General features: G+C 40.6%; 1 protein-coding gene across 1 annotated transcript in view; it reads left to right on the top strand.

The window, feature by feature from the left end:
* The window catches only part of LOC139735483 (arylsulfatase-like), a 30,362-nt gene extending 19,494 nt beyond the window's left edge, over nucleotides 1-10,868 (top strand). Inside the window, exons 3-6 of the mRNA XM_071646238.1 lie at nucleotides 567-679; nucleotides 4,661-4,886; nucleotides 9,111-9,275; nucleotides 10,222-10,868. Of these exons, the coding sequence (XP_071502339.1) occupies nucleotides 567-679; nucleotides 4,661-4,886; nucleotides 9,111-9,275; nucleotides 10,222-10,868 (1,151 nt within the window). The remainder of the gene's footprint in view (nucleotides 1-566; nucleotides 680-4,660; nucleotides 4,887-9,110; nucleotides 9,276-10,221) is intronic.
* The last annotated feature ends 2,670 nt before the right edge of the window (nucleotides 10,869-13,538 follow it).

Below are 13,538 nucleotides of genomic sequence, written 5' to 3'. Positions count from 1 at the left end.
GAAACTTTTGATTCAAGCATAACAAAGATAGAATGAATACTTGTATAACACATCTTAATAGACAAAGCACAAGAAGAAGAAAGAAAACCTAGATTGATGTACTGTTTATAAAACTGCATTTCCTCCCTATTCCCCGCCCTCTATCGCTCCCCGGCCCTCTTCCCCTCTTTCACTCGAGTTCTTTCTCTGTCCTCTTTCATCTGCATCTCTGTATTCCAGGGTTTATAATATATATATAATATATAATATATATATATATATATATATATATATATATATATAAGATAAAAAACAAAAAAGGAACAAAGTTTATGCTGTACTCACCAACGTTTTATTTCTAAACCGTTAATACAGCATACAACATCACAACCAAACAATTATACTAGTATAATATGTTTGGTTGTGATCGGTATATATGTTATGATATGGTTGGCGTGACGAATCTATTTAACATCTCTGATGAAGATCATAAGAACAAAGTATGATACTACAAGGACGCAGACTCCAAGGCCAGTGTTCCTTTGCGCTCAGTCTGACATTAACTCCTTCCCGACATATTGTTTCAGGCATAAACAGTAAGACCAGAGACGATGGCACCCATCTACCGATGAACCATGGTTTCGATTTCGTGGGACATTTCCTGCCATTCACCAACAGCTTTGCCTGTGATGATACTGGGGTAAGTTGATTACGATCCTTTATTTGCACTGCTGACCATAAAGTGGACATATGGGACTACATGTATATTGCCCCCTGACTATATTGCATTCTGGACTACAGGCATTCGGACAATCAATGCCTTCGGAGCCCAGTTTTCTCGTTCATTCTCAGAATGTTACTGCAAGTGGGAGCAGTCAAGTCTAACCAAGAAGGTATGGTTGGGTGTTCATAATACCAGACACCTAACGTTTTTCTATCAATAGAAACGTGAAAAATCTCACAATTTGACTGAAATTTTACTCACGTGTGGAGAAAATACTCCGGATTCACAAGCGCGCACTGAAAATGCGATCTGAGGTACGCGCTCTTAGATGGCGGCTTCGAACGCGTGGGGTGTTATTTTTTCCGCACTCAGTTGCCCTGCTCATTTCAACCGACCACCCTGACAATGCGTATAAAGGGCACTTAAATGCGTTTTTTCGACAGGCCGCTGTTTTTTTTCTAGCCGTCATTTTTTCCCCAATAATATTTGAATATATTTTGAATCCTTCGATATTACTTTTGAAGGACTGTTTGATGAATTTGACTTGATTTTCATTAGGAAACTTTTCATCGTAATTGAAATAAATTAGATGAGTCGGTTTGTTGTTTCACATTCATTTCTCGTTTCTGCATCAACTTGTACGGTCGTAGCGGGCGACAAAATGTTTATGTCATGTACGCCATGTATATGTGTAACGTGTGTGCACGATCGTACAAGCGGCGGTGACAATTTTGCGGTCAAAATCGTCAAATTTATTACGGAAGGATACTCTACATCTAACAACGAGTCAGCAAAGGTAGGCCTAGTTATATGTAGTTACATGATAAACCTTACTCGATTTTGCTAAATTTCGGTAATTTAGAGGGAATACTTAGTTGTTTTCGCCACATTTTACTCGGTAGCGTAGCCCAGTGAAGAATCGAACGCCGTTGCGCGTAGTCCCATGCGTACATTTTCTTTCTGTACGCGCAATGCCATTATAATGCGCGGCCGGTCGTTATGGACCCGGTCGGTAGGTTGGACACCTACCATACTAGGCGAGCTTAGTACCTCCTTGGCTTAACTAGTCTGTTATATCCCACGGACTTCGCTAGGAAATGCTGTCCACGAATTGAAAAGGAATTAACTGGTCTAACAGTAACTCGTAACCAATTCTGTGAAAATGAGACGGGGGGGGGGGGGGGGGTGGCTCATCCAGTGGCGTATCTAGGGAAAACGGCGCCCGGGGCAAGCACGAAAATTGCGCCCCTAATTTCTGAAAAAGTGTTCAACCCCAACCCCATCCCGGTAGGGACTTTAAACCAAATCCACATGATGCTTTTTCAAGCATTTAAAAGGGATCTTTTGAGGACGATTAAAATGTAATGAATTTTGATAGATTTTGGCGAGCGAGCGCAGCGAGCGAGCCGAAAATTTTTGTATTTCAGCTTACAAAACATGGAATTCTTGTCATTTTTTGCTTACCAAATCTTACTATTCTAGTGACAGCCTTATAGATAACGATTTATACCCAAAAACTGAGGACTTTAAAAAAATACTCTAAATTAGTGCGCGCGAGTGAGCTGAAATTTGTATATGGATGTCCTCGTCATCATCACGTATTGTTCTTATCTTTTTTTTATATAAATTTTGGTGAGCGAGCGCAGCGAGCGAGCCAAAATTCTTGTATTTCAGCTTACAAAACATGGAATTCTTGTCATTCTTTGCTTATTAAATCTCACAATTATAGTGACGACCTTATATAGATAACGATTTATACCAACAAACTGAGGACTTGAAAATATACTCTAAATTAGTACAAGCGAGTGAGCCGAAATTTGTGTATTTCTGCGTCATCATTACGTTTTTTCTTATCTTTTTTATTTTTTTTTTGCGCCCCCTCCCCCGTATGTTCGAAACCGTTGGCGTCGTCTTTTGATCCAATCGGCGATCGCTTCAGAACGAATGAAATTGCAGTCGCTGCTCGGTGTAACATTTTTCCTGCTAAATATAAAATGACATGAGTGAACACAATAGACATTATCATTTTGTCCGCGTCATCGTCACGTTTTGTTCTTATCTTCTTCTCTTTTTTATACAAATTTTGGCGAGCGAGCGCAGCGAGCGAGCCGAAAATTTTTGTATTTCAGCTTACAAATCATGAAACTCTGGTCATTTTTTGCTTATTAGATCTTACAATTAATCAAGATAAATAATATAGTGACGGCCTTATAGATAACGATTTATACCAACAAACTGAGGACTTGAAAAAATACTCTAAATTTGTACGAGCAAGTATGCCGAAATTTGTATATTTCCGCGTCATCATTACGTTTTGTTATTATCTTGTTTGATTCGGGGTTTTTTTTCCGCACCGCCCTCCCCCCCCCCCCCCCCCCGTATGTTCGAAACCGTTGGCGCCTTCTTCTGATCCAATTGGCGATCGCTTCAGAACGAAAGAAATTGCAGCCGCTGCTCCGTGAAACATTTTGCCTGCTAAATATAAAATGACATGTGTGAACACAATAGACACTGTCATTTTGTCATCATCACGTTTTGTTCTTACCTTCTTTTTTTACATAAATTTTGGCGAGCGAGCCGAAAATTTTTGTATTTCAGCTCACAGAACATGTAATTTTTGTGTGAACACAATAAACATTGTCATTTTGTCCGCGTCATCATCATGTTTTGTTTTTATCTTGTTTGATTTGGATTTCTACGCTGCATTTAGACAATTTGATTATGCAGTTATCAAATGAATAAATAAATTGATTAATTAATAAATTAATGAATGAATAAATAGATAAATAAATAAATAAATTAATTAATTAATTAATTAATGTTCCTCCCTCCAATTCGATAACCAGACCAGTAACCCTTAGTTTGCTGTATTATGATCTCGAAAGTGCCCTCCCTAATGTGTTTATTCAGAGTATAATAATTTCCAGTTTTAAACAATGTATTCATTTATTATATTGTATTTTTAAATAGGGGGGTTCTGAGGTCCTTGTATTACGTATGATAATTTTCACCCTTGTGTTAAAGTACTGCTGGGTTTGGTGACAAATTTGACCACGTGTTTTCAAGAAGAAAGAAAATGTGTTAGTCTCCATCCCCCCCCCCCCCCGCCCAGCCCGCCCATGGACAAACTAGAAACTACAGTCGCCAATCTACTTATTCATTGCACTAACTTTTAGTCTCTCTTCTGGATTTAGATAAATTCATTTCTTAAAATTAGGGGCTTTGCCCCCACCCCCCCCCCCTTCCCTCCCGGGCATTGTGCCCCATGGAGCCCCGGGTGGAGAAAAGTCCCCATTAATACACATGCAGATATAAATTTTATCACCCTGGCGATAATCCCTGTCTAATTTGGTAAAAATCTGACCATGCGTTTTCAAGAAGAAAGTGAAAATGTGAAGTTTCTCGGTCTCCCGCCAAAACCAACTTGAAACTGCCGTCATCAATATTAACGTAGCTCTATCATTTCTGGTTCTACAGAGAAGAAGATGAAAAAAAAAATGCCGTCATCAATATTAACTTCGCCATGGGGGTTGTCAAGAAGAAGATGTCATAATTGTTGCTGTTTACTAGGGAGAAGCCTTGACAGGTCAATGGCCTTTGCTTCTTCCTCCATACCCTGTATTGCATAAATGATTGACATGAAGTCCTGTATTGTTCATTCTTTTTTTTTAACCAGTTGTACAAGTTGTGGAAATAAATGAAATGAAATGAAATGAAAATAAAATGTAAAAAAGTGTAGGCCTACATAGGAAAGACAGACAACGGACACTGGACGATGAATGATCGTAGTAGCTCTATGCCTTTGACTCAGGTGAGCTAAAATACTAAGAAGCGCGATCCTCGCCCCCCCCCCCCCCCTTGGCCCTCGATAATGGTACTTTCGTCTGACGCTTGAAGACTGAAAGGTCAACATGTTTTATATTTAACTGTCGGTCTGTTTTGAATTTCATTGCACAGCGACTTATGGATTTCCCCGATGTCGAGAAATGTTTCTTGTTCAAGAACAAGAACACCATCGTAGCCCAACCGTTCAATCACACCTACCTCTCCCAGACCTTCGTCAACGACGCACTTTCCTTCATCGCTGACAACGTCGATAACCCGTTCTTCTTTTATTTCCCGCTCGCCCACCCACACGTGTCGCTGTTCGCGTCGCCTCCCTTTGTAGGATCTTCGAAACGAGGTGCGCCATATTGATAAGATGAAATATGAATCTTATACAGTATACATGTATATATATATACTTATATATCATATATACATGTATTATAAACATGTTGAGAATTCACGTATAACGAAGTATCAAGAAATAAACTAGTAATGCATTTTTTTTTTTGCCAATAAAGAATGAGTTTATTGTACTCAAAATTTCAGTGACCTCTTTCTTCAGGAGTCTCGACGGGGAAATGCATTACTAGTTTATTTTTTGATTCTTCGTTTTATATCATATATATATATATATATATATATATATATGTATATATATATATATATATATATATATATATAATATTCTTCTTCTTCTTGGTTGTCTCTCGAAGTCCGAGGAAGACTAAGTGTTGCGCCCTCGTTGATGTGTTCGCATGTGACTGCGTAGTCCAAAACTGGAGGCACACATGCGGTTACAGGTGGGACATGGAATGCCAGACGGTGGGACACAGGTAGATGCAGCTTGATGCCGTCTCTCCCGAGCAGCAGCAAGGCGTTGGCGGCGGTTAACTTCAAAGGCAGTTACAACCTTCTTTGTTAAGACTCGCGCCATCGATATCTATAAGTTCACGGGGTTGTAAATGCGCCCATTTGAGGTTGGCCTTGAGATTGTCTTTATATCGTTTCTTGTGACGGCCTTGATTACGATTACCTTGCGACAGCTCGCTATAGAGGAGTTGACGAGGGATTCTTGACTCTTCCATGCGGATGACATGTCCGGACCATCGAAGTTGAGCTTGGAGGATTTGGGCTTCAATGCTTGATGTCCTGGCTCTGTCCAAGACCTCTTAGTTTGTGATGCGATCTTGCCATCGAATATGCATAATCAGTGGCGTATCTAGGGAAAACGGCGCCCGGGGCAAGCGCGAAAATTGCGCCCCTAATTTCTGAAAAAGTGTTCAACCCTATACCCATCCCGGTAGGGACTTTATTTGTTTGTTTGTTTGTTTGTTTTTATTTCCGTCTTCATATAAAAATACACACATTACAAGTTACATATACATTGCATATACGTACAGAAGAAACGGGGGATTGCCTGTTCAGTCATATTTTCAAAATATGTCTGTTCTTCCACATGGTCCCGATATAATACGCTTTAAACAAAGTCCATAGATATGCTTTTTCAAGCACTTAAAAGGGGTCTTTTGAGGGTGATTCAAATGTAATGAATTTTGATAAATTGTGGCGAGCGAGCGCAGCGAGCGAGCCAAAAATTTTTGCATTTCAGCTTACAAAACATGGAATTCTTGACATTTTTTGCTAATCATAATTATCTTACAATATTTCCGCGTCATCATCACGTTTTGTTATTATCTCTTTTTTTTTTGTGGTAAATTTTGGCGAGCGAGCGCAGCGAGCGAGCCAAAAATTTTTGCATTTCAGCTTACAAAACATGGAATTCTTGTCATTTTTTGCTAATCATAATTATCTTACAATATTTCCGCGTCATCATCACGTTTTGTTATTATCTCTTCTTTTTTTTTGGTAAATTTTGGCGAGCGAGCGCAGCGAGCGAGCCGGAAAATTTTGTATTTCAGCTTACAAAACTTGGAATTCTTGTCATTTTTTGCTTATCAAATCTTACAATTCTAATCAAGCTATAGTGACGACCTTATAGATAACGATTTATACTAACAAACTGAGGACTTGAAAAAATACTCTAAATTAGTACGAGCGAGTGAGCCGAAATTTGTATATTTCCGCGTCATCATTACGTTATGTTCTTATCTTTTTTATTTGTTTTTTTTCCGCCCCTCCCCCCCCCCCCCCCACGTATGTTCGAAACCGTTGGCGTCCTCTTTTGATCCAATCGGCGATCGCTTCAGAACGAATGAAATTGCAGCCGCTGCTCCGTGTAACATTTTTCCTGCTAAATATAAAATGACACGTGTGAACACGATAGACATTGTCATTTTGTCCGCGTCATCGTCACGTTTTGTTCTTATCTTTCTCTTCCTTTTTTTTTTTTTTTTTTTTTGGATAAATTTTGGCGAGCGAGCGTAGCGAGCGAGCTGAAAATTTTTGTATTTCAGCTTACAAAACAGGGAACTCTTGTCATTTTTTGCGTATTAAATCTTACAATTCTAATCAAGATATAGTGACGACCTTATAGATGACAATTTATGCCAACAAACTGAAGACTTGAAAAAATACTCTAAATTAGTACGAGCGAGTGAGCCGAAGTTTGTATATTTCCACGTCATCATTAAGTTTTGTTATTATCTTGTTTGATTTGTTGTTGTTTTTTTTGCCCCCCCCCCCCCCGTATGTTCGAAACCGTTGGCGCCTTCTTTTGATCCAATTGGCTATCGCTTCAGAACGAAAGAAATTGCAGCGTGCTCCGTGAAACATTTTGCCTGCTAAATATAAAATGACATGAATGAACACAATAGACATTGTCATTTTATCCACGTTATCATCACGTTTTGTTCTTACCTTCTTTTTTATATAAATTTTGGCGAGCGAACGCAGCGAGCGAGCCGAAAATGTTTGTATTTCAGCTTACAGAACATGGAATTCTTGTGTAAACACAATAAACATTGTCATTTTGTCCGCGTCATCATCATGTTTTGTTTTTATCTTGTTTGATTTGGTTTTCTGCCCCCCCCCCCCCCCCCCCCCCCACCATTCTCCCTCCCTTTCCGGGCGATTTTTTTCTTCTTCTTCTTCTTTTCTTTTCTTTTTTCTTTTTTTTTTTCTTCTTCTTCATTTTTTCTTTTTTTTCTTCTTCTTCTTCTTCGTTTTTTTTTCATTTTTTGCGCCCCCAAGGAGTGGCGCCCGGGGCACGTGCCCCCCTTGCCCCCCCCCCCCCCCCCTAGATACGCCACTGTGCATAATGGACCGCAGGGAGCGCATGTGGAACTGTTCCAGTTTTTTGGTATGCCTTCGGTACAGGGTCCATGTTTCACAGCCGAAGAGCAGAGATGACAGGACAACTGCGTTGTACACCTTGTGTTTGGTTGAAAGGCGAACGTTTTTGTGTTGTAGGACTTTCGTGCGTAGTCTTCCAAGTGCCAGGCTGGCCATCTGTATTCTTGCTGCTATTTCATTGTCAAGAGTACCGTCACTGGAGAGCGTACTGCCCAGGTATTTGAAGCTTTTGACATTCTTAAGCTCTGTGCCATTAACAGTGATGCTTGGCTGGCAGGGTGCACTGTTCGGTGCTGGCTGGAGGAGGACTTCTGTCTTTCTGAGACTGATTGTAAGGCCAAACATCTTCGACGCTTCAGAGAACTTGTTGACGATCAACTGTAGGTGATTCTCTCCATGTGCCATCAGAGCACAATCATCTGCGAACAGAGCTTCAAGAATGAGCCTTTCCAGTACCTTTGTCTTTGCTGCAAGGCGTCGCAGATCAAACAGCGACCCATCTAATCTGTACCTGATGTAGATGCCGAGGTCAAGGTCTCTGACAGCGTGGAACAGGACTTGTGCGAAGAAGAGGTTGAACAACACGGGGGCGAGCACACAACCTTGCTTTACACCATTGGAGATGGCAAATTTTTCGGATGGTTCACCGTTTGACAGAACCTGACCAGTCATATTTTCATGGAACAATCTGATGAGTTTAGTGAACTTTGCTGGACAGCCAAGTTTTCTAAGAATTGTCCAGAGTGCTTTTGAGATGGTGGAGATACAAAATATAAAAATGATTGAATTATTACATGATTATTACATCATTTTGACTTTTGTGATATTCATGTATATTGTTTGAAAAGGAAAATAAAACAGGAATGAATGAAAAAATAATGAAAAAATAACGGAGATTTAAATGAATAGGATCATAGCTTTACAAAATACTGAAAACTGCGATTTGCTCTTTCAGAATATATGAAAATCCCAAAATTGACTATGAAAGGCTGACCTATTTCACCTATTTTGAGTCCTCCATAAAATGTGGGAGTGCGACTCTGTGTTGGTTTTTGTGATGCGAGGTCACATCATTGTCATCCATGCTTGCAATTCTCAAAGAGAAAGAGTAGCATCCTCCAAGATTATTTCGTCAAATTTTCCGGTTTATTGCAAACTTTCTGCACGCCTGTATCTCAGATACTGAAAAGTAGACCTGTGCGCTATACAATAGCCACTATTATTATTATTATTATTATTATTATTATTATTATCATTATTATTATTATTATTATTATTCCGTGCTTCATAAATACCCCCCCCCCCCCCTCTTTCTCTCTGTCGGCAGGAGAATACGGCGACAACATCAATGAAATGAACGACGCCGTTGGACAGGTGCTGCACGCCCTGGAGGAGCACGGTCTGGCTGAAAACACCCTGACTCTCTTCATCTCCGACCACGGACCACAGCCAGAGTACTGCGCCCATGGCGGGGACGCGGGAATCCTTAAAGGTACGTGTTTAGGCATCTACTCACTGCAACAAATTTATCTATCTATTTCTACATATCAAAAATAATATGCTGCATAAGACTGAATTGGTGACTGAAAACTTAAGATTTTTAAAAATCCAAGACTTAGTGTAATCAGCTTTCCTGTCCGCTTTTAAGGGAGCTCCCCTTATTCCGTTGATTACGCAGGGGCGGCGCAGCCGTGGGGGCCGTGGGGCTCGGGCCCCCACACTTTTTGTGCACATACAAAGGAATACATAAGGTGTCATCACTTTGGGCCCCCACACTTTTTTCAACCTGGATGTACGTAAGTGGCACTAAAATGGGAGGGGAGAGAATGAGCTGAGGACGTTTGATTGTTTGTTTGTTTGTTTGTTTGTTTGTTTTTTGCTTGGTAGCTGAAGAAACCCGGAAGTGGACGGGGAGAGATGAGCTGAGGACCTTTTTTTTTTTTTTTTTTTTTTTTGCTTGTTAGCTCACCCGGAAGTGGGCCCCCACACTTTTGAAAACGCTGCGCCGGCCCTGTTACGTATCATCATGAGTATACCAAATTAATCCACAAACAATCAACTGGTGATGGGGTTCGATCACGAAGTTCATCTCGTAGTACCTAAATCATTATCAGTCTCCCAGCCCCTCCTCATTCTCTCTGTTACTCTCCTCTTCCTCAGTCGTGAATAAGGGTACAGACGCTTTGTCTGCCATCATGGCAATTGCCATATCCCATGTGGTATATCATGTAAACTGTTACTGTTGTGGTAGTGACTGTGTGCTATTTACAGTTGTGTATGCACAGTTGAATACAATTCATGTGCTCCGCGTAGCTGACAAAATACTTTACGGGTAGAGGCAGCTCGAAAAACGGTTCAGTTGACACTATACAGTGTGTAATAGTATGTGCATTCGTTGACATACCAGATATGCCACTTTTTATTTTACCGACATTCAGGTTACAAGTCCAACACCTGGGAGGGTGGCATTCGAATTCCTTTCATCGCCTACTGGCCAGGCACAATCAAGCCACGAGAGTCGGACACGCTGGTCAGTTCACTGGACATCCTGCGCACCTTGATGGATCTCGGCGGAGGCTCCCTTCCAAGTGACCGCCAGTACGACGGGGAGATCATAACGGACGTCCTCCTCAACGACGCGCCGTCGCCGCATGACGCGCTGTTCTACTACTGCGAGGACCGGCTGATGGCAGTTCGATCTGGCCCATACAAGATTCATTTTTACACACACCGCGTGCAGACTAAGGCAACATTTGCCACCCAGTGCTCGGCTGACGGACTCCCATCACGGCATTACACGGACTGCGACCAATGCTACGGCTCCTGTGTGTCTGCCCACAACCCACCCCTTGTCTACAACATTGAGAATGACCCCAAGGAGACCTACGCACTTGATCCCAACTCTGATCTGGTCCAGCAGGTCTTAGCAGACCTCCAGGACGAGATCAAGAACCACCGTGATTCAATGATCCCCGCAGATCCGATTCTTCAGGACCAAGACCCGGACGGAGCCAACCTTCCATGTTGCAACCCCGACACTGGGTGCATCTGTAACTACGGACCTGTGGACGGTCCGTACAACTAGATAGGGGAGAGATGAGGAAGGTGTCCGTACTTTGACCGCAAAAATTTGGGGGAGAAGAACCTACCCTTACAAAAAGAAAAGTGTTGCGCTAATACCAAATGATCAGTTGGATTATCACTGGATTGTACCACAGAAATAACCCTCCCGTGATATTTAGGACATTACCACAGGACAGTTAGCACGGGATTACCACACAATATTACTTAAAAAAATATAGTCCAGGGCCCTGTTTTATCAAAAGATATTTTCGATTTTCCTTAACACACAGGCTGCCATACTTATGATAGAAATCAACTTTGTAATCAGTTTTAACTCTTCATAAAACAGGGCCCTGATAATTCAAACAAAGGTCTCATGTCCTATGTAAATTTAGATCTAAATTAGATAGTCATCCTATTCCTACATAGGTCCTAATAGTCATCGGGTGTATCAATACATGTTATACATAGGTCATATAGTTGTTATGCATCAAGGCATGGTTATTAACTAGATAAAATTATTATTAGAATATTAAACTACCAAGTTTTCATAGCAAAATTTATGACATTGGGAATAACATAACAATGATATTAGACAATTTCTGATAAAGTACAAAATAAATCTTTGCAGACATTCGTGAATTCAAAAGTCTTTTACATGTATATGTATTTTCAAAAAATAAAAGATTTCTTTTTATGAATATTCATGAGCTATGTAACAGTTTGTACTACGTGGAGTACCACAGAAATACCACAGGAAATACTGTACATCAGGGGCCCTTTTCATAAAACTTGTCATCAGTGACAAGCTGTCATAGATGTGACAAGCTACTGAAATCCTTGCATCTGATTGGCTGAGAGCAAATTTGTCATAGAAATGTGGCAGTTGTCACTGATGACAAGTTTTATGAAACGGGCCCCAGTGCTCCCACTCATATACCATCCAGCTTCAAATCAGTTATGGTCTTGTTCATCCAACTGGTACTGGCACGACTTAATTCTAGTTGGGCCTATGGTTTAGGTAACTGGCATCAAATCTTGTACCATATACGATATATACATTATCTCATGGATACCACAGCTGACTAATATCCACAGTACCGCATGAGCATTATCCATCTAGTGCTGTGCTATCAGAAACAAAAGCTGAGAAGGATTTGGGTGTTTTAGTGGACTCACAATTGACATTCAAGGACCATATTTCCCAAGCTGTTGCAAAGTCAAATAAGCTGTTAGGAATTATTAGGAGATCCTTTGTATATTTGGATGAGGATACTGTTAGGCTCTTGTTTAAAGGCATTGTGCGACCCATCTTGGAATATGGTCAAGCTGTGTGGTCACCTTTCAAGCTAGGTGAACAAAGAAGACTTGAAAGTGTTCAGAGAAGGGCGACTAAAATGATTCCGGGGATTAGGCATTTGTCCTACTCTAAACGTCTAGGTCACCTTTCACTGCCATCTCTCAGTTACAGGCGAAAAAGAGGGGACATGATTGATGTGTACAAGTATCTACATGGACACTATCACACAAAGTTTGACATGTTCTCTCATAATAGTAATGGACGAACACGTGGTCATTCCATGAAACTGGGAAAACGGTTTGCAAGGTTAGATGTCAGAAAGTATTTCTTTGCTAACAGAGTTGTTGGTATGTGGAACTCTCTCCCAGAAGAAGTGGTCTCTGCTTGTTCCATAAATGCCTTTAAGAATAGGCTAGACAAGCACTGGAAAGATGTTGTGTTTGATTATGACTGATTATAGTCATTACATGTATGTGTATTGATACATAATACGCAATAGAAGTTGAGCTGTTAATTGTATTAGAAGGGTAACAGCGCTGGACAATTGCTTGATTGGAAAGAGAGCATCAAGAGATAACTCTACCTGATCGATGAACAGGCTCTGTCCTACACCATCGTTCCGGAAAAGTAAGGTAAGTAAGTATTTTGGTAACATCTGGGACCACTACAACATAGCTATAGGTAATACTGTAGGAGTATAGGACATGTTAAGTACTACTTAATCGATTGTTATAATTCACATCATAACTCATCTATGGATCAAATTCTGGAATGTTATTTGTTTGTTATTCATTCCAGTTGGCACTGCTGTGTGGTAATCCTGTGGTATTTTTCTGTGGTACTTTCTATTGTATTTTGTGTTATTTTGGTGTGTGGTAATGCTGTGTGATATTGGTGTACTGTGGTATGATATTGTGTGGTTTTGCTGTGTGGTACTCCAGTGTGGCACTGCTGTGTGGTATTGTCCTGTGGTAGTCCTGTGGTATATGTCCCAAAATGATAATGAATTAAAAATGGTTACAGCTCGTTATTCCGAAGGTTCGTTATTCCGAAGGCTCTTTATTCCTAAGATTCGTTATTCCGCAGGTTCATTGTTCCGAATTTCATTTTCGGGTTAACCAATCTTCGGAATAACGACTACAAATTTTCGGATTAACGAACGCTATTTCATTTTCGGATTTACGAACCTGTAGGTATAGGGAATTTGCGTGTTTCGGATTAACGACCTTTCGGAATAACGAACCTTCGGAATAGCGAACCTTCGGAATAACGAACAGCACCCTTAAAAATGATAGCTAGTTTTTTATTAGCGCATTTCACACTTGTTAAGTATATCAATGCGCTTTACAGATTTAAACATCACAGGAATATCCTGCGGTACTTTCTGTTGTA

Source organism: Diadema antillarum, unplaced genomic scaffold, assembly GCF_040938485.1.
Source record: "Diadema antillarum isolate AM-2024a unplaced genomic scaffold, OU_Dant_1.0 seq00000581_RagTag, whole genome shotgun sequence".
NCBI lineage: Eukaryota > Metazoa > Echinodermata > Echinoidea > Diadematoida > Diadematidae > Diadema > Diadema antillarum.
Note: the sequence above shows the minus strand (reverse complement) of the source record. Positions and strands in the feature narration are given on the sequence as shown.